Genomic DNA, 22,744 nt, shown 5'->3' with positions numbered 1-22,744 from the left:
TGCAGTCTTTAGTTTTTTTAAAAATCTTTTTTAATAAATTAGTCTGTATAGAAAAGTATATTGAGAGTAAAGTTTGCAAAGAAAACTTTATTTGCAATTCAATTTTATCCTATCTTTTGTCACAACATGATATTTAAAATCTTCCTTGATATCTCTAATGCTTTGCAACCTTCAATACTGCTACTATTTTCACCTTCAATAACAAGAATATTTCCACAAATAATATTAACGTCTGCATTAAATATATCATTAAATACTAAAACATTCTCATCTTTGTTTTTTTTTAGTTGTGCATTTTGTGCTAAGACGCTTGTACCTCATCTTCAGATTTACATTAAGGTAAGCAATTTTATATTTCCGTGAAGTTAAATAGATTTTGCTCTCTATTTTTGTTTAAAATCATTTTTAAATCGTAATAATAGAGCTTGATTTATTTTATGTAAATTTGCTTGTTGAAAATACGAAGACTCTTGCACACACTTGATTGATAAAATAACAACTCTTGAAATAACTTTCACGCATGGAAAACGTTTTTGACATTGTCAAGATATAGTGTTTGTTGGGTTTTGTATAAATTAGTGACAAGCAGGTGATTGGCAGAAAGTTGTTCAGATAATATACAGAAATGCTCAGTTTTAATGGAATTAATTTGTCTTGATGTTAAAACATGAGTACATCAGGAACCTGTGTTGAGTCCGTTGTTACTCATTTGTGTTCTTATTTTTACAAAGGAAAGCCACTCGTGGATGAGGGTACAGTAGTCAATGGGAAAATGTAGTAATCGTTAGTAGTGGGAATTGGGTAAATTGGATTACTTAAGAGGATGGCTCATCAAGAACTTGTTTACGTTGGACTTGAAGACAACCATATTGTAATCAGTTGGAAAATAGGCAAGCAGAACAGAATTCCACAGGCGTGCAGTTCTAAGAAAGGAGCTTTGTTCATGGACTCTATGTTTAGGTTTAGGCAAAGATAAAGGAGGCGGGATTGTTGATAGTGGTTTCAGCCAGACTAGTGTTTTTCGTGAAAGTCAGGCCAGGGTGAACCATAGATTGGAGCTCAGACGAGCACTTGCCATGAAAATAATGTTAAAGCAGAGACAGGCTCGCAACGTCTCTTCTATGGCAGGGAAGAGAAAAGAGCATCCTTCACTAAGCTACGAAGTCTATTTTGAACTCTGTCAAGGCAGGTAGCTCCTAAGTGTTTTATACTGATGATTTTGTGCTGACTTGTGAAACAGTGGAAGATCTACATGTTAGGTAAGAATGTTATGGAAAGTAAAGGTCTGAGGTTGAGGATATGTGTTGCATGGAAAGAATTGATGTAAGAATGATTCAGTGAATGTTTAATTTGAGTCTAAAATACAGGCTTAGGTTTGATGACCTCAGAGGAAGATTAAATCTGAGCAGTATAAGATGCTGTACAGGAAATTTCATTGGTTTAGTCACATTGAAAGAATGAATGCGAGTTCTTGGGTTAGTAGATGTAGAACAGTTGAGGTAACAAGATCGGTTTGCAGGGAAAGGCCAAAAAGAAAACAGGAGGAAATAATAAGGATGGATTTGAGAGAACGGATAAATGGAGACTTGGTGGGAGATCGGTTAGTTTGAAACACAATTTCTAAAAGTTGTCTAAAGCAAGCTAGTATGTAAAATGATGTTAAAACTGCTGATGATGGAGGCGGAGAAAGAATCTATTTTAACAAGTTAAGATTTATTTCAACAATTTTGAAAATAGAAAATAATAGATTTAAATGTTAGAATTTCATTTTGGATTTTATTTTGCTTCTCTCAAATTTTACTTTTGACAAATTGCTTGTAAAACGAAACATTTGAAAATTGTTTATAGTTTATTGATCTTCATTGAAATTTGTGTAAATCACTTAATTATTTATAAATTGTTTTGTTTTTAATTCGTTTTAATACTAAGCTTTTGCTAAATCTTGTAGGATGCTAGAGAATTGTCAAGCGAGAAATCTAGTTGCCCAGCAGAAACTTGTGTTACATCCACTGACTTGTCAACATCATCATCAGCTAACAAAGAAGAATTGGATGAGAGTGTCGTCGAACAACCATGTGTAGAAAATCCTGATTCAAAAAGTCCTGTTGTTGAGAGAAAATCAAGCGTGAAATCAAACTCCAGTTGTGATAATTGTGTGTCTGGAGAAATGGTGTCCGACAGTGAAGACTCTGTTCAGCAGCAGCAGTCTGAAGGTGAAGTGGTTGAAGATGAGGATAAGACCTCTCCTCCTACTCCTCCTCCTTCCCTACAGGAAGATGAAGGAGAAGAAGATGAGACGTCTCCGAGTGAAAATGCAACGAATCATGACGTTAGTGAAACAACAAATCTTGATGAAGAAGAAACCAATCAAATGATTGAAGAAAAAGAGGAAACAGATTTGAGCCTGTCGACTTCCCCTGATCATACGTGTCGACAATGTACTTGTGAGTGCCTTACTACAGCTTCCGACTCGTGTGATGTGCACAGTTCATCGGTCGGGTCTGCAGCTGACCTTCAGCATCCCAACCACTTGTGTCCTTTAATTATGGAAATGTGTGTCGGTGAAGATGCAGTCGATGACACTGCAAATCAATTATCTCCTTCCAAAATAAACGAAGACAGTCTCATTAGGTAAGTGTGCAAAATTCTTTATTTGATTTGAATAAAATATTTGCGTCCCCTTTTCTTCCTCTGTCTAATGTTTGCTTCTTTTTTTTCTTTTTTTTCTTCCTCTGTCTAATGTTTGCTTCTTTTTTTTCTTTTTTTTCTTCCTCTGTCTAATGTTTGCTTCTTGATTTCAGCCAATCATCCGTTGTGGCCCCGATTGAGGTTCCATACTTGAGTCCATTGGTCTTAAGGAAAGAGTTGGAGAATGTTATTGATAGTGAAGGAGATTTATGCTTAGTTGAAGCCAGCTTTGTTGATGAACATCCAATTTTATTTTGGAATCTGGTAAGTGTTTATCATCATTATTATAAACATGTTCACGGGAAACATGAGTTGGAACAATTACATTGAAAGCATTGCCAGGACCGCTGCAAGGAAAGTAGGCGCTCTCTAACGTGCTAGAAAGCTACTAGCGCCTGAAAGTATCGTGTACCTCTATAAGGCCACCATTCGCCCATGTATTGAGAATTGTTTTCACATTTGGGCTGGTGCATCTGCTACTAGTCTCTAGCTCCTAGACAAGGTTCAAAAGAGAGTAGCAAATCTGATAGGCCCTGAACTGGCATCTAAACTTCAGCCTCTGTCCCATCGACGAACGTTGCATCCCTCTGCCTGTTCTACAAGTATTTTAATGGTGAATGCTCTGACGAACTGCAAGCACTTGTGCCCCCACGACGTATACACCCTCGACAAACCCGACAAGCAGCTAAATCCCACCCCACACAGTAGAGATCCCTAGATGTAAGAGAGCTTTCTACTCCAGTAGTTTCTTCCTCAGAACCGCTAAACTTTGGAATTCTATTCCCAGTCCCTGCTTCCCCAACTATACTGACATGCAGAAGTTCAAGTATAATGTGAACCGACATCTTGCTGCCTAACTCTCTACATAGTACCCCTGTAGCTTATGTCCCTGATAGTAACCCCTTACACCAAAGTGGCAATATGCCTTGTTTGGAGTGAAAATGTAATAAAAAGAACCCCAAAAAACATACACCCTCCATCAAAAAAGATGAGGAAAAAAACATCTCGATTGGTGAATTAAAAAAAAACAAAAAAACTGTCACGTTCGTGTGAAATATATACAATATGTGAAAAGATGAACTTTTTAAAAAAAATTTTAGATGATGATTGATTTGGATTATTTTGATTATTCAAACTACTATTCTCATCTTGATTATGATTTGCACAATGTTTTGGTCGATATAACCTCCAACCTTCTTCGTGTGCATCTTGAGTTCGATAAAATGTAAACTCCAACTTTCTTCAGGCATTTTGTTTTGAATTTGGGAATCTTTATTTCAGAAACATATACAGAATTTTGAATTAAACGCTTTATTTAATTCACAAAGGTAGATTGTTCTTGTTCATTCAGTCATTACTAGGTTGAGATGTTGCGTAATGATTATCGGAATGAGAATGATCTCCATTCATGGATTAAATTAAAGGTTCATGAGTTTGAATAAAAAATTTTAAACTCTTTTGAAAAGATGCACTTAAAGATGGAGGAGAAAGTTACATCGGCTGAAACATAGAAATAACAAATATGAAACGAGTCACATCTAAATAATCCAAATCCACTTATTTGTTTGCTTTGAAAGAAGGCAATGGATAATAAAACTTTAAGTGAATCATAAAAACAATGGACAGGATTTTTCTTGGTAAAACGTTTTTTTTCGTGTTTGCTAGAAAATGATATTTCTCAGCAAAAACTGTTTCAAAAACTTTGCTGTTTAATTTTTTATGAATGTTTGTAAAATAAAATTTTTTATTTTTTTTAAGACTTGGTATTTCAAACGTATCGCAGTTCCTTGTCACCTGCCTGGATTCCTTTTAAAATCAAAAGCTTTGAAAAAGTCTCAGGTAGGAAGTTAATTGTTTTGAATTGTTGAATTTTTCTTTCATTATTCATGACAAAAAATATTTTTCTGCAAAATGTTCAAAGAATTTTATTTAAAAAAGAAACAATATTTATACTGCATTTCTCCAATATTTTGAAACATAAAATCTAAGTCCGAGTGATAAATTCATAAATTAATTTAATATTCATTGAATTAAATTTTAAAACATTTCTAATCAGATTTGAATTTGTCTCCAGCAATGAATGGCCATTTCTACAGAACAGAAACCAATTTTAAGAATAAATGTCTTTTTTTTTTTATCAAATCTTTATTTGAATTAGAATTTGGAAAGTTAATACAATGCAATAATTTTATTTTTTAATAAACATTAATTTATTTAAAAATTAAAAACAAGTGTTTTGACAATATATGTCTTCATTAGGCACGGAATCAGTTTGTATTCATTTTTTTTTTTCGTCGTGACATAATAGTTCACTATCAAAAAAAAAAAAGAAAAAAGAAACTGATTCCATGCCTGATGAAGACGTATATTGTCGAAACACTGTTGTTTTTAATTTTTAAGTAAAATATTTATTAAAAAATAAAGTTCTGCATTCAAATTCATACAATGCTGACACTGAGAAAAAAATCTGTATTTCTTTTACGTGATAAAAAAACTTTACATACATCTAATTCTTTATTCTTTATCAATTTTTTATCAATTTTTTTTTTAGGATGAGGTTGAAGATAATAAATTTGGCAGTAAAAATGTGCACATTCATACAATGTGGGAAAATCTAAAGTTGAACTCAGATATGGGCATCCCGATGTACATTTCTTGGAGTATGGGTAAGCTTTAATTTTTTTTTTTTTTTTTTTTTAAATGTAGTAGAGTAACAGGTAGGTTGGGAGATGATAATCGGTTTGAGATGGATGAGAATTTGTATGTAAAGAAAATATATTTGAATTGTGAGATTGTTGTTAGATATTGTTACCATGATGATGCTAGAAAAGCACTAGGAGGATCTGGTACTGGTATGATTCCAAGAATTAGAAGTGGATGGAGTGAGTTTAGGGAACTTCTGTTATTACCAAACAGCAGAGTGTTACCATTATCAACCACGGACACAGCCTATCAGGCAGCATGGTGATGTGTGGAAACGAACCCTGGCCAGTAAGGTTTAGTATATGTGTTGCGTGATAATATGAAATTGATATGTGCAATGTAAGTTTTAACGAAACACTTGTATCAGAGGCTGATCAAATGTGGACAGTGTGGACAAAGCAGATTTTGATTGTATCGTTCTGTTGAAAGAATGTGTGTGATTTCTTGCATTAGTAGATGCAGAAGGTGATAAGGGCAGGTCTAAGAAAACAAAGTTTTAATGATAGATTTGAGAAAAATAGAAATAAAGACCTGATCAGAGATGGGTTAGTTTGGAAATTAATTTCTAAAAGTAAAACATTAAATTGACTATGATGAAGTAAAAATAGTTTTATAAAAACTTTCTGTAATTGAAAAGATTTTTTTCTCTAGTGGGATTGATACGTGCAGTGAAATGCCCACTGCCTGCCCTTGAGACAACTGTCTTTCTCATTTGGCAAGATGCTGTTGCCTTGTATATTGTGTCTGCAATGGTAGGTGGGGGACTTTCAAGCAAAACCTTTATGGACCAGAAATGCTTCGATGGCAATAATCGAGTAATCCATGTCACTGATTATGAAAATAATGAGTTTGTGTTTGATGGGAGTTATATGGAGTGAGCATAACAGTTAAAATTTTACTTGTGTTCACATGACTTTCTTTGTGTTAATGATCGAAGAATTTTTGTTTTATTGCCTGAATTTGTTAAAGCATACTTCAGATTGATTTTGCTTTGTAAATTATATTACATTAGAGTGTGATGCAACGTTGATCAGTCAAATCATATATATATATATATAATATATCTCACTGGATTTTTTATCCTGTTAAAAATGGGGAAAAGTTATTGTCTGTGGATGTAGAATGAGTGCTTTATGCCAAATTGATGGTTAAATTTGTGCTCATTTTTGCATTAAATAATAATTCCATTAATTCTTAATTGTGCATCAAACGGATACCATAACACTTAGTTCACTGCACCTTAGCATAACAGATTATCCTTATAAATCTTCATTCAGATCACTCAGTAGTTTCCAAGAAAAAATGGAATAAATGGACAGACAAATATAATATAGATTTAATTTTTCTCATTGTGTTTTTTTCTTTGCAGGACAAATGTCTCCATCTAAAGAAGAATCTCAAAGTTATTCAAGACCGTAAGTATTATGTTTATTAAGTGAAATAATTGACAATCTCATGAAAGTGACTGATAACATTTGTTAAGAATTATTTGCTGCAAATGTAACACCAATTTTCCCTTCACTCCAAATTTTGTTGCATCGTACTAATAATTCATTGCCACACTTTTAACTCTATCATTATACACCTACCATCTTGCTGCCCAAATCCCTACATAGTACCCCAGTAATTGTTGCCCCTGATAGTAGCCCCCTACACCAAAGTGGCAATTTGCCTTGTTTGGGGTGAAAATATAATTGAAAAAAAAAAAAAATGTGTGAAGATTGAATTTAACAATGGAGGCATAACTAGGATAAAATTTAATCAAAATAAGATATCTCAACATAAAGGGAGACAACAACCAGTGGGTGCAGTATAAACAAGTACATCTGTTGGCCAGCCAGTAAACTAATTTAATTATGGAATTCTTTATAGTGATTTTTTTCTGTTACACCTGTCAAAAAATACTAAATGTGGAATTGTGTATTTAAAGCAATTTGTTCATTTGATGCAAGTTTTTTTATAACAAACTTGATATTTTAAATTATCGATCAATTTTTATCCCAATATTTATAAAAATGGTTTAAAAGTAATTTTATAAAACTCTGAAAAGTTCATTTCTCTATATTTTTTATTTTCATATAAGAAAAAAAAACTTAAATTAATATGGTTCGACTTTATTTAAAGAGTTTCATGAAATCTTGCAAAACATTAATAAAATTATCTCCCGTTAAAAAGTGAATAAAACAAATTGGAACAGAAATTTCTCGGTCTGTTTGTATAGCATTGAAATATAAAAATTTATTTTTCACTTTTTTCCTTCATTTCTATCGATTTCTAATCATTCATGTTTATTGATTTTTTTTTTTTTAGCTTAATGCATCAGATTATCACGAGCATCCAGGTTGCTAATGATGTCTTGGTTCCTCTCCGATTACTGTCCAATGCACGGCCACGCAGGAAAGGACGCAAAGGAAACCGCCGGAGTCTCTATCGAGAGATTCTTTTCCTTTCTTTTGTTGCTTGTGGAAGAAATCTTATTGACATGGGTAATAATTTCCTTTCTGAATTTTATTCGATTATTTCAAATGTTATAATGTTTCATCATATTCAGTTTTAACAACTACATGATGTTCACATGTGTTGGACGTCTTTTAGAAATTGACTTACAAACTAACCTGTTATAATTTTCTTATAATAATTTCCTTATTAAAGTGACTTTTTCTTTATTTGCATATCTCCTCTCACATGACCTCCATATTTGCCTTTTCTTTATTTTCTTATTTGAATGCTTTCTTTTTATTTTATTTTATTAACATGCATTTCTGGCTGTATTTGTCGTAAAATTCAGTTGAATAAAGCCTTGGAAAAAGGTCTTTCTTCTGCTTGCGTCTTCATTACATTACAATTTATTCAACTTTTTTTTCCAACCTAATTTTATGTCATGGATAAAATTATTCGACTGGACAGATTCGACATATCTTCTGCAGATTCTCAGGCTAGCAAACTTTGGAAACTATGGTACCGAAACTTTCTACCATTGAGCAGTTAAATCCAGATGAACTTGAAGTTCTTTATCTAAACATTTCTGCTATGGTTGCTGACGTTATTGAGGGTTGTTTTGAGTTCGAACATGCCATTGAACTACCAAAATCTGTTTACGACAAGCCTCCCAACGTGATCTATGCAAGACATCTACTTTCAACGGCAATGAGTCCTTCAATCAGTACCTTCAGCCTTTGAATCGTCTTGCCGCTGACTGTTGCTTCAAAGATGTTACTGCTGCTACCTACAGGGATAAATCTGTCCGTGATGCCTTTATACGTGGCCTTCCATAATGTGACAGACTTCTCGAAAATGATATGTTGGATATCTGAATATTGCACTGAGAATATTACATTAAACAGTTTTTAGTGTGAAGACATTGACTTCACGATACTCCTTAATGCACGGATATTATACTCGGAATACACTTTTTAAAAATGCACCGTTGTATTACTATTTCTTTTTGTAGGTTGCAGGATAGTCTAAAAATCTGCACTGCTACTAAAATCAATTGTGTTCCTGTTAAATTATTTAGAAATTTGACCGCTAATTGCAAACCCCTTGCAAATGCTATTACCGTGCTGAGGATGCTCGGTTCATTGAAATAGAAACTCTTAAATTACTAGAAAATGATATAATTGAACCAATTTATTCTCCATGGCACGCTCAAGTTGTTGTAACTTCTCCGTCTAATAAAAAGAAACAATTGGTAGTTGATTTCTCCCAGGCTATTAACCGTTTCACTTTGCTTTATGCATACCCCTTGCCTCTAATCGAAGATCTTATAAACCAAATAGCCCAGTATCATATCTTCAATATAATTGATTTATCTAAAACATACTATCAGATTGAAATTTGCCCCTCAGATCACCCCTATATGGCGGACTTTCAAGCTGGAAATTGTCTATATCAATTTAAACGAATACCCATGGGTGTCACAAATACAAATTCTAAAAAAAACGCTTTGTTTTTTAATTTTGTTTTAATTTTTTTTTTTTTTTTTTTGCTTACAGATGCATTTGACAATGAATATAAGAACGCATTCAACAAATTGTCATCAGCGGAAGTAAAACGGTTGCAACCAGACGACAAACCACATTCGCCTGCTGTTCAATGGTGCCGTACTGTCTTTGAAGATCTTGAAATTTGAATGTAAAAAAATCTCTTCCACCAATAATTGCCAACTTTAATCGGCTTCATGTGCTTTTATGCATTTTCATAGGGTTCTACATCTTTTTTCTCAAAAATTTAGCAAATACATCGTTTCTACACTTTTCTACACGCTCTTAACACGTGACACCATATCAGTAAATCTTTTCTAGCAAAAACTGACACAAGTTTAAAATCCAGTTGATTTAATTTTATAATCTTTAGAAACCAGTTTTCATTTAAAATTTTTTTTTTGTGAATTAAATGAAATAGTATCTCTCTAGCCCCGCCCCTTCTAAAAAAATGCATTCGTTTATGACAAGTGCAATTCATCTGTTGAAATTCTCATGAGTGTAAAATGCGGAGATGTTTGAGATCTCTTACTGATATGATAAAACACAAGTTGCCGATTGTAAGAATTGTTTTAGGAAGAAGATAATGTTGGTAAAAAAATTATTACAAACGACAGATTTATAACATATCTGACTCCTTTGCACTGGATTTTTTTTTTTGCTTTCCTCTGTAAAAAAGAGAGATAAGCTGCTTGATGATTTTTTTTTAAAAGTTTTAAAACACCTATAATGTGAAAGTTAAAAAAGGAAGGGATGAATCCAGAAACCTTACGGCTGAAAATAATTTGGCATCGGTTTAGGTTATTCCTCTATCGTCTTTGTCAACACCCACAAAATGTACTTTGAAGGTTTCTGGCCCGCTCCAGTTTCTCTAAATTTCTCTCATTATTTTCTGTAAAATAAATGGAAGTCAATAGTTGGTTATGGACTGTTAATTTACTCTGAATGTTAGCACAAAAAGTCCTTTGGTCAAAATGAATGTTACGCTATCCTCTTCCCCTGCCCCTCCTTCAACAGGGTCATGCAACCTTTGACTCTATGTACATAGCCTCTTCTTTTATCATTCCAAAGGATAAAATGTTAGTATGCGACCTGACAGAGTATTCTTCCTTAGTTTCCTTACACTCGACTTGAGCTGAATTTAAAAAAAAAAATTCATTGAAAAGTCAAGGTTTTTTCTTTAATTTTTCTTTTTTGTGACAGAGCAGTAGTTTTAAGATTTAGTTTATTTTATTACTAGTTTATGTTGGGATAATATTTTCCTCTTTTCCAATCTTTGTTAATTTTTATTATCATTTTTTTTCTCGTCTCTAACAAGATTTGTTGAATGTTAAAATGACTACAAATTGTTTTTTTTGTTTTGTTGTTTTATCCTCAATTTTTTTTATGTTCTAATTTTTTTATGTTCAATTTTTTTATGTTCTAATTCTTTTTGTCTTCTATTTGATTTTTTTTTTTTTTTACGTTTGGATGTGAAATTCTATGGAAAAAGAATTTCTCCTTTTAAACATTTTTTTTTAACTATTTTTTATGTCCATAAGTTTACACTCACATGAAAATATTTCTTTTTTCCTTGTTCTGGCTTTGTTATTTTGGTGCAATGAAATTGTGACGCAAATCAGGTGATTCTATTCATTCCAGTTGCAGAAGTTCTCCTTAACACGTTTTTCTGGTTCAATTCTTTTATTCAAATATTGGCTTTACTTTTGTTTGTATCACCTTTTTAGTTAATGTATCAAATTTATTGGTATGAAAAATAGCAACAAATCATGTAAAAACATTGAAGATATGTTTGTCAGCATGCATTCTGCAATGTCGGTCTGAAGTGATTTTGAATGTGGAAGTAGTAGATATCATCATGACCTCCTTGGCAGGCTGTTCCAAAGAGTGGAAAGCTGGACAGAAAATTTCTCCTGTTGAGACAGAATTAATGAAGGTAAATCTTCTGTTGGTGTCCACATCTTCTGTTGGTGTCCACATCTTCTGTTGGTGTCCACATCTTCTGTTGGTGTCCACATCTTCTGTTGATGTCCACATCTTCTGTTGATGCCCACATCTTCTGTTGATGTCCACATCTTCTGTTGATGTCCACATCTTCTGTTGGCGTCCACATCTTCTGTTGGTGTCCACAGATATTGCAACTCGGCACTGAGGTGAAAAATTCCTTGAAAGATAAATTTAAGTTTCAGTGGATGCTTTCCAACAGAATCAGGTTGCCTTGCATACTCTGTCGCTTAAGTGAGAACAGATTTGCTCTTTGTAGGGAAGTTTCACAGAAACTTATTCCGATTTGTTTCTTTTTCAAATATTTAATCTTAATGTAATTGGAACTAATTGCGATTTGAAAAGTATTATTCATGATTCTGAACTTGATATTCCCAAGAAATTTCTTCCTTTGAAGGAAGCTGGTTCAACCTGCCTGGGGTGAATGCTGCGGGCATTATTTTAAGCAATTTGAAAGTTATCCACATTTTTTTATTTTAAAAATTTAAATTACAAAAACTAGAAATTATTTTGAAATATAAGAATCAAATTCTTTTGATCTTTTAAATTTCAAAAGATGTCAGAAATAATTTTTTCCTTTAGTTTTTATTTTGTTGAAATTAGAAGCTTGTGTGAAAAGCCTTTTTTGTCTTAAACTCAAAAACTTTGATAAAAATAGTTTCAAAATTTATTGATGCAATTTGCTTTTCAAATTCTAATTATATAATAAAACTTCAATCTATTGTTGGAGACAGTGTTAAACTTTTATGAAAAGGAAAAAATAAGCCAAACTTGTCTTAAAAGTATCAGAAACGTATTCCAATTTCCAAAATTGCTTTCGATTTTGTTTTTTGACGTTTCTGTTAAACACATAAAAATCTGTTCACATCTTACATATCCCAACGTCATCTTACGTTTGTCGCTCATTTCATCGCACTCAAACACGAATCCATTTTTAACTTTGTTTGATTTTGGTTAAATTATCTTTGACTTTTGAAAAATTAAAAAATCTTTCCGTAGAATTTATAAATTTCTTTTCATCAATTTTCCAAGTTACATTTCTTTTTCTCAATGGCAAAAATTGTATTTAAGTTAAAAGAATTGAGGAATAAAAACCATTTTCTAATTTAGATGAAATCTAGCATAAAACTTTGAATAAAAACTAAAACGTTTCTTGAAGCAATTTGTTTGTTCTAAGCAACTAAATAAAAAATAAAAAATCTCAACCCACTTTTGGGCGTGGCTGCATCTGGGTGAGTGTGTTTGTCTTATTGCGAGCCTATTTTTGTCTTCTGAGCTGAATGCTTGTAGTTTTGTTGCCTCTTCATTATTCCCAAGAGAGACTGTGATACAATTTTTAGTTCTAGCAGGTCAGACATTGTGACATTTTGATTCCTTTCTTTCCTCCTCAATATGACAAATGTCACGATTCCCTTCCTAAAGCGGCTGATGGGAACGTCTGATGTTTTAATAGAACAAAAGCCAAACACACTTCGACTTTAATCAGCAGCAACAAATTTGAATTTTCAACTTTAGTCAAAAATCCTTTTTTGTAATTCTTTTTGGTTAATAGAATTGCTTTTCATTGTTTTTTTAGTGATTTTTTTTAGTGATTTTTTTTTTAGTGATTTTTTTTTAGTGATTTTTTTTTAGTGATTTTTTTTAGTGATTACGACTTTGCTTGTCACAATATTTGCTTCAAACTTTATTTTATATTTTTTTTCAAAATTATTTTGCAATTTAATTTTTTAATTAAAGGGTTCCTTCATTTTGTTTTTTTGTTTATAATTCTTTGATTGAATGTCAACTTGACAACCATTTCATACTGGAATAGCTCTTGTCGAAAATACACTTTTTTTTTTTTAATTTGAAATCATTCTTCATAGGTTCGTGGTTTTCAAATTTGGATAATTCTCTTTTACATTTTTTAAATATTTTTGTTAAAGGAACTTTTTACCATCGTTTGTTATAGCAAGAATTATTCTTTCATGTGAGCAAAGGAATGTTTGTCAAATACCATTCCAACCTGTTGAAGCTAATTATTAAATTTTATAAATGTTAATTGTATTTTTATATGTAAATTATACGTTTTAAAATTGTAAAAACGAAAAAGTATTAAAAAAATTGTGGTGATAATTAGGGAAAGGTTAAACTTATAATTTTTTTTTCAATAACATTTTATTTTAGAATTATTAAGAGCGTGTTTGTGTATAATCAATGGGAGAGATATCTTATTAGATAAAACGAAGTTGCTCAACAAGTCACTAAAAGAGTGGATTGTTAAGGATTCCGAAATGACTGGTTTGTGATCAGTTACTCTGCTCAATGTTTCAGTTTGGCTTTCAGCATTCACAGTTCATTAATGGTTTTATTTAAAAGTGAAAATAAAAGTCCAACCTTAGTTTTTATTTTAAATGTTTAGAACATTTATTCGTTTAAAGATAATTTTGTTCACATAAGCATTGGCAAAAAGTCGAAGAAACCCATTTTCTCGTTGGAGCGTTGTGCTCTCAGGGTCAAGCTTTATTTGTCGTTGGTATTTTGTCAGGTTCCATTTTTAGGAAGACTACAAAGAGTATTGCAAGAAGAACAAACTTGTAGGAGGAGGAAAGAGAAAAAACGACTCGTTTAGCTTTTTCTTGCTGCTATATTGAGCAGACAGCAGAAGTATTCTGCATGTTTTATTAAAATGAAACCCTTGCTATGGAACGGAACAGAAGTCGGAATGACAAACAGCTGTAGTTTAGAAATCCTGTACAGACGGCTTGTCCCATTTTGGAATGCATAAAAAACTTTGTTTATCCGATGGTGTATAAAGTTTGGATGCTCATTCATTGTTGAAGCATTGAATTAACCTTTTTGTTTGTTCCTGATATGAGTATGCATACAGTTGTATACATGTGTGGGTGAGGCAGTTTAAAACTGGAATGGTTAGTATACGAAATTAATAGATAATAATCATGCAAAGAGTTAAAATAACACAAAAACATCTCTAAATGTTTTCTTCTATATATTAAGGTTGATTCCACGACCGAAATATTGGTTGACTTTAGAGTTTGTGTTGTTATTTTTACTTTTTACGTTAATTCCATATATTAGCGATTATATATATTTATATACCCATACCCACATATATACTGCGTGTGTGTGTGTATATATATGTCTGTAGTTCCAAGTGGGATGCTCAAGCCGAGCTTAGTTCCGTGTATGCGTGTGTATATAATGAACTTTGTTTGATGCTGAATCCTCTTTGACCTTCTTGAATTGTTCGATATCAAGCAAGAAGATACAACTGCGATTGTAAACATTCAGTTTCTCCACTGACTTAAAAATTTTTTATTTATTTTTATTCTTTTGTTGTTGCTTTTTTTTTTTTTTTTTAATTTTCTGTTGGTGAAAAATCTTTTCAGTGAATGTGAATTGGCAAACGAAAATTCGTTTCAATTTACTGTTGGGTTTTGTTAAGGTTTTTTTTAATTTATTTTTTTTTGCTTATTCAATTCCTTTTTTTCTTTGCTTTTCTTGTTGATCAAAATAATTTTAGTCTCAACAGTAAACAACAAATGAAATAAACTTTGATGTATAAAATCAATGCTGACACAATGTCTTGTCTTTTTTTTTCAAATAAACTTTTGTTTTAGTTTCCAAATTGTCCCCCAGGTCGTTTGGATTGTTTTCTATTCAGCCGGCTATAACAAAAAAGATGTATTAAAATATTTTTTGGTTTTTGTCCAGAAATCTCTTTATATTAAAAACAAAATGAAGCAAAATCTGTATGATGTACTGTGATAAAATAAAAATATCATATTCCAAAAATTACATGAATTGATCAAGTTTTATTTTTATAACGAAAATCATTTTTAAGCAATTCATAGGAATTCATAGGCATTACAACAAAAAATCTTGCGAGTTTGAATTTTGTTATCTCCCTTTGTTTCTTGATTTTCTTGTCCACAATTTTGAAAACAGTTTCTCATCGGTTATTTTCTTATTGAAAAAATTGTTGATCAAAATAATTTTAGAACTGACCCATTAAATTATTGCCCCATTAGCCCCCTCCCACTTTTCGCCAAAATATTTGAGTCTATAATTAGCCAAGCTCTAGTTCATCACCTTACAGATGGGCCTACACCAAAGTGGCAATGTGCCTTGTTTGGGGTGAAAATGTAATTAAAAAAAAAAAAAAATAAAAATAAAACCACTTGATCAATTCACATAATTTTTGGAATATATTTTCGTTTTGTCTCAGGTACATACATCATACAGATTTTTCTTTATTTTTGTTTTTTAATATAAAGTGAGATTCTCAACAAGAACCAGAATTGCTAATCTAAAACTCCTGCACTATCTGCCACACTCCTGTTTTTGTTGCGGCATTTATATTCGTATTGAATGTGCAAGACACTGATTCAATAACATTTATAACATTTATTTGAAAAAATAAATAACAAAACGAAAAGGCAAGTTAAATGGTGGGCAATCGTCTTGAAAAAAAAAATACCTACCCTCGTTTTTATTTCACTGGGTTGGTGATAGAGAACGTCTCTTGTATAAAAATGTTGTCTGACTTAATTATAAATTGACTTGATAGCCAATTGGTTGTCAAAACGCACATTTTTCACTAAATCTTCTGTTTCTTCTTTATCAATAAAGGAAGCAAAATTATGAGATTTGTGCTTTGTTTTTTACGTTGCATAAATCTGATGAGTTAAATAATAACTTTATTTCCTATTGTAACGTGCACAGATTGAACACGTGAAATGCGAGTTCGTAGACCAAGTGATGGAGCATTCAGTTACAAAAACCATTTTTGTATTTCTATCCTTATGTCTGTTTCCTTTGTAGACACCATCAAAATCTCCAAGGTGTGTGTGTTTGGGGGGGGGGGTTCAATATAACCATTTAAATCTCCTTCCACAGCAGTTACTTTCTCATCAACCTTACTTGTTACTGTAATAAGCTTGTCATAAAAATGTATTTTTACCCAAACCACATTTTGGTACATAAACAGCTGTGAAAATTTACTCATTAACCAATAATTTCAACAATATGATTCGTTCACTTCCATCTCTTTATCTACCCATCTGTCGGCAATATAAATGCTAACCCGACCCTTTCATATCCAATCCAATATATTTTTCATTTTTACAATCATTTGGACAAATTTATCTTCCATCAAGTATCTTGGACACAACATAGAACAAGGTAAAGACTCCAGTCTCTCCCAGTCAAAGGTTACTTCTAAAGAAACCAATATAACACCGTGATGCCCCATTGTGGGATTTCCAAGGGTCACATCTTGGTCACAAAAGCACCCATATAACATGGTGAAGACCATTGTGTTCACCAGTATACAAGTGTAGTCCTAGGTGGTTCCAATTTTGGAACACTCAAGAAAGTTCAATAGTGTGGTCTTGGTCACTTTTATGTTGACGAGGTTGATGCGCGATTCCTGTATTTCCTGCCCCAACAGTAGCTCACAGGAAAAAGAACAGAAATAAAAAGAAAAAAAAACTAAAACGAATTAAACAAAAAACAAAACGGTGAACAACTCGGTCTCCAGGAATATGCATGTCGCAGGCCATGGTTCATGGGTGCTGGGTTGGCCACTCTTCTCTTCTGCTTGCCGTCTCCTGAAAGAAATTAACTCCAATTGGATTCTGTATGCAACAAATAATTGACTTCAGTTGTAAATCTTTGGGTTTTCTTTGATAAAGATTAATTATTAAATAAATTCTGGATACAAAAATGTTATTTTACTGTTATGAAAAAGGGGGAAAAATATATGCAGTGCCTTTTTTTTCAATAGCAGCAGCTCAAACCGAACCTTTTTTCGACATCTGATTGTCTCCTCTCCCCTCTCTCTATATGATGGTCAGTGAACAGGCGTGTAGCCTGGGTGGAGGTGTGGACAGACTCGACTCTCAACTTCAACCAGATTTGACTGACTTGATTGATGAAAAAACGCTCAGCGCATCTCTTATAAGGATGTAACGGTGTGGGTTTTTAACCGTTACTGATGTAATTTTCGATCAGCACAGGTGGTTGGGTCACAAACACAGCTTGATAATTTATCTCTCAAGAAACTCAATGTTTCTGTTATGAATGTGTAGTTGTGTATTTATAGGCCATGATCATCAAACCGATGTTTTCTTTAAAATTCAGATGATTTTAACGGCTGTAGTCTCAACTATGTGGCCTTGGTCAATGATGTAACAAAGAGGTTTTTTCCTTCTAAATAAAAAATCACAACTCCTGATTTACAACAAGGGACAATGGTTTATTTTGTCAAAGTGTGATGTCACGTGTTACCTACTTGACAACCACCGACCCTTACGCTGTTTTCGTGGTTTTCTTCTTGATTGTATCATCATCTCTCACACTGGCAGCTGCTGAGGGGTGTGCAGTGGCTCACAAGCATCTAAAAAAAAATAATAAACCGTACAAAATAAATTCTGTGGATGTCAGTTGCACTCTCGGTGTGTGTGTGTGATACCATCAATCGTCTGAATGCTAATGTCCACATCTTAATAGTTGTCTGCTGAGGCCTCTTTTGTCATATTTTTTTCTGTTTATTAAGGGGTTACCACATATCAAGGCCCGGAGGCCACTCAAGGATAACGGTTCATGTGTGCATTGTAGTCATTGGGACGGTTGCATAATAATCGTTTGTGAAAGTAATTTGGTATAATTAGATCATTTACAAGGACGGTTGAACAAGAATTTGTTTACGTTGGACTTGAAGATAATGATGTTGTAGCCTGCTGGAAAGCACATCAGCGGAACAGTTCCACAGGTGGGCAGTTCGTTTCCGCATCATATCCAAGCTACGACCTGCGTTCAATAGTGCCCAACTTTTTTTCTTTTTTTTTTTTTTACACGGTGGTCACCAGTTATCAAGAACCGGAAGCCACTCAGGGATAAGAGTTATTGCAAGTACAGTACGTTAGTGTGGAGATTTATTGAAGTGTTTACTTGAGGTGGCGGTTCATTAGGAATTTGTTTACATTGGACTTGAAGACATCAAGGTTATAGTCAGGTGGGAAGCAGGCAGACGGAACAGAGTTCCACAGGCGTGCAGTTCTAAGAAAGAAGCTTTGTTCATGGAATCTACGTTTTGATTTAGGCACAGATAAAGAGTGGAGAAAATTTTTCACAGTGGATTCAGCTAGACGGGTGTTTTTCGTGAAAGATTGGCGAGGGGGGACCAGAGATTTGAGTTCAGACGAGCACCTGCCATGGAAATAACGATAAAACAAGGATAGGCTCCCAACGTCTCTTCTGTGGGAGAGAGGTTGTAGGGAAGAGAAAAGGGCATCCCCACTAAGCCACGAAGTCTATTTTGTACTCTGTCAAGACAGGATAGGCTGTTTTTAGCATCTACATCAATGACCTCCCTAAACACATACTTAAATCATTCGTAGACATCTATGCTGATGACACGACCATCTACGGCAACACATCAAAGGCTGTAAATGACAAAGTTCTCTCTGATTCTCTCTCCTCTGATCTCGAGCACGTGGTTCAGTGGAGGAAGACGTGGCTGGTTACCTTTAATGCATCTAAAACCAAACTCCTACCCTTACATCATCAACGCTCTGATCCCCATCTGGCATCAATTGACATGGATGGCTCTAGTCTAGGAGAAGCCCCGTGTTTTGACAAACGTCTGGGTTTGTCCTTTATTCCTGATCTGAAATGGAACACGTACATCAAGTCTGTTGCCAAGGTCACTGGAAAGATGGTGGGATCCTTCTACCGTTCCAGAAGATATCTCACTACTGATGTAATTCTCTATCTATATAAAAGCCAAGTACGTCCAAGGATGGAATACTGCTGCCATATCTGGGCTGGAGCTGCTAAAAACAGCCTATCCTGCCTTGACAGAGTACAAAATAGACTTTGTGGCTTAGTGGGGGATGCCCTTTTCTCTACCCTGCAACCTCTCTCCCACAGAAGAGACGTTGGGAGCTTATCCTTGTTTTATCGTTATTTCCATGGCAGGTGCTCGTCTGAACTCCAATCTCTGGTCCCCCATCGCCAATCTTTCATGAAAAACACCTGTCTAGCTGAATCCACTGTGAAAAATTTTCTCCACTCTTTATCTGTGCCTAAATCAAAACGTGTATTCCATGAACAAAGCTTCTTTCTTAGAACTGCACGCCTGTGGAACTCTGTTCCGTCTGCCTGCTTCCCACCTGACTACAACTTGGATGTCTTCAAGTCCAACGTAAACAAATTCCTAATGAACCGCCTCCTTAAGTAAACACTTCATCAAATCTCCACACTAACGTACTGTACTTGCAATAACCCTTATCCCTGAGTGGCTTCTGGGCCTTGATAAGTGGTGACCACCGTGTAAAAAAAAAAAAAAAATTTAATCATCCATCCACGTGTAACTTTTAAATGCTACCAGATAACTGATGGCTTACTATACACTAAAAAAACTAGACGCCATCTTTTTTTTTTAATGTTTTAAATGAGCAGATATTATTTGGCCTCTTGTTCTCAGCTTGAGTTATGAAGTGCCTTCAATAAGTCTCCAGACGTTTTATGGGCATTTTTCTAGATAGTACACACATGAAACTCTAGTCCTCTTCAAAGTAATCTCCTTCGGCTGCAATGCACTTGGACAGTTACAAAAACTTCTGGAAGACCCCATGAAAATCCTCTTGTGTGAGTGCGTCAATGACCCTTGGCACAACCTCTTTTATCTCCTCAATTGTTTCATAACGACAGCTTCTAAAGTTTTCCTTGAGCTTAGGGAATAACCAAAAGTCACAGGGAGCAAGGTTTGGACTATAGGGAGGGTGAGGAACTATCTTGATGTCCATCTTGGTCAAATAGTCTATGACAAGGATAGAGTTGTGGATGGCACTCTTGGGACAAACTTCAGGCAAATCTTTCGCATTTTCAGTTCCTCACGAATAATTGTGTTAACAGTTCCCACACTGACATCAAACTGTGCATTTATTGTCTCTATAGACACACAACAGTCCTTATCCATGAAATTCTTATTTGGCCAATTAACTCTGATGTTCTGACTTCCTTACTCCTCCCATAACGTTTTTCATCCCTCACAGACTCCTTGCCTTCCTTAAATCTCTTATGCCACTCATCACTGATACTTCTAAAGTGTCCTCACGTCCAGATTGCATTTTTGAAATTCACCAGCTGTGACAATCAGGCTTTAGTAGAGTGTATTCCAATTATTGCTGCAGCTGTTCATTTGAACCTGAAATCATAAAAATTGGTTAGTCATCTCATAAGATGTGTAGCAATAACGTACTGGATTTTCAAGAGTGTTTAATACCTGTACAAAAAAGTCTGGAAGCTTATTGACGGCACCTTGTATATTCTCGCAGTGTTTTGGCCGATGTAACCTCCAAACATCTTTAGGTGTATTTTGACAATGGCTTTCATTTGCGAATGCCGAAAAGAATGAAGAATGTTTTTGTTCTTTTTTTCCAACAAATTATAGTCGTTAGAATTCCAAATGTGTGATGCATTTATGACATGGAAATTTTGAATGTTTCTAAATATTGATTTTTAAGTATTAAATCTGAAACTAATAATGATTCAAAACCGGACTCTGTGTAAGTAGACTGCTTGTGTATCCTCATTTCAACAGATGTGAATGTACCCACCCCCTCCTCGATATATTACCGCATATAGTGGGTTGTGGAGCATAGAACCGGTGAATAATTTTCCCTTTTTATTTTTATGAAAAAACAAAACAAGGGCTGGTGAAGTAATGGCCTTCGTAATAAAAGTCATTAAGTCTTGTGAGTTAGAAAATTGATGTAATTGCTGAGGTCCTAACAGCAAGATCTGTCGAACAATCAGATTGTCGATAATGAATAAAAAATGTTACAAAAAACATCAGAAAATTAAAAATTGCATTAAAAAAAGAGAAAAAAATAAAGAACATGTTGATTTCTACTAAAACTCATTCAATATTAATATTTGCGGAGACTTCTAAAAGCGAGAATCTTGAAAGTGAAGCCGACACCTGAAATTGTGAGGACGAGAATATTACTGCCTTATTCACCCCCCCCCCATCCTTCCTGTAATGACTACTAAAAATGTTCTTACTCACCACCGACAAACAAGAAGGGAAGGAGAAAGGATATTGATTTTTGCACAATTATATACACGAGAATTCAAACAAGCCAATATTTTTTTTTCTGTGATCAACAGCTTGTCTTCGTCTACCAGTGATTCCTTGAATATTTTAATTTTTTTTATAAATTAACTTCTTGTCGAGTTTGTTATCGATTCTATTGGAACATTTGAAAAGGAATATTTTTTTCACAGCATCGGCCTTAGAACTGACCACCCAAGAAGTAATCCACTCTTTATACAGTAAGGGTGCACTGTGGAACAATGCGGAACTTTTTTTTTTTTTTACAACAGAAATGCGCCGCGCGACACTAGACACTGACAAGGTATCACTTGAGGCGAACTGAGTTGTGAAGTTTTTATTAGGCTCGGCGACTCATGGGGTTGCCAATAACTTTATAAATATCTGAGTCCAACACGGCCTAACAAGGTGTTTGATAATAAATTTAAACAATATGATATAAATGCTGGAGTGCCTCAGGGGTCTATCCTTGGACCTCTATTATTTCTAATATTCATAAATGACCTCCATGACAAATTTGTCTGTGGGATGGGTATATATACTGATGACACCACACTCTATAACAGAAACGACAGGAAAACAAATGAACACATATCTAAAAAAAATGGCAAAAACACTAGAGGATGAGCTCCGATCTGTAGTGGAATGGAGACAAAAATGGATGGTCACGTTCAATGCTGCCAAAACTAAACTTGTTTCGTTCAGTAATTACAAGAAACCTTCTCTATCACCAATAGCAATGGCCAATGACTCTTTATCTGAAAGTACATCTTTTAAACTCCTCGGCCTAACATTCACAGGAAACATGAGTTGGGACAATTATATTGAGAGTATTGCCAGGACCGCTGTGAAGAAGGTAGGTTCTCTCTATTGTGCTAGAAAGCTACTAACGTCTGAAAGTATCCTATACCTCTATAAGGCCACCATTCGCCCATGTATGGAGTATTGTTGTCATATTTAGGCTGGTGCATCTGCTACTAGTCTCTCGCTCCTAGACAAGGTCCAAAAGAGAGTTTTCAACCTAATAGGTCCTGAACTGTCATCTAAGCTTCAGCTTCTGTCCCATCGATGAAATGTAGCATCCCTCTGCCTGTTCTACAAGTATTTTAATGGTGAATACTCTGACGAACTGCAAGCACTTGTACCCCCATGACGTAAATACCCCTGACAAGCAGCAAAATCTCACCCTTTCACAGTAGAGATCCCTAGATGTAAGAGAGCCTTCTACTCCAGTAGTTTCTTC

The 22,744-nt window shown here is 34.1% G+C and overlaps 1 protein-coding gene across 2 annotated transcripts in view; it reads left to right on the top strand.

The window, feature by feature from the left end:
* Positions 1-14,949, top strand: part of LOC145266602 (C-myc promoter-binding protein-like) — a 183,429-nt gene extending 168,480 nt beyond the window's left edge. For both annotated transcript variants that reach the window (XM_080122499.1, XM_080122489.1), the window contains 8 exons: positions 288-339; positions 1,949-2,631; positions 2,802-2,952; positions 4,447-4,527; positions 5,240-5,354; positions 6,761-6,806; positions 7,702-7,877; positions 9,387-14,949. In XM_080122499.1, coding sequence (XP_079978625.1) covers positions 288-339; positions 1,949-2,631; positions 2,802-2,952; positions 4,447-4,527; positions 5,240-5,354; positions 6,761-6,806; positions 7,702-7,877; positions 9,387-9,523 — 1,441 coding nt within the window. In that variant the 3' untranslated portion in view covers positions 9,524-14,949. The remainder of the gene's footprint in view (positions 1-287; positions 340-1,948; positions 2,632-2,801; positions 2,953-4,446; positions 4,528-5,239; positions 5,355-6,760; positions 6,807-7,701; positions 7,878-9,386) is intronic.
* The last annotated feature ends 7,795 nt before the right edge of the window (positions 14,950-22,744 follow it).

Source organism: Euprymna scolopes, chromosome 4 (genome assembly GCF_053919585.1).
Source record: "Euprymna scolopes isolate OS-2025 chromosome 4, ASM5391958v1, whole genome shotgun sequence".
In the NCBI taxonomy this organism is placed as follows: domain Eukaryota; kingdom Metazoa; phylum Mollusca; class Cephalopoda; order Sepiida; family Sepiolidae; genus Euprymna; species Euprymna scolopes.
This window is presented reverse-complemented; position numbering and strand designations above follow the sequence as displayed.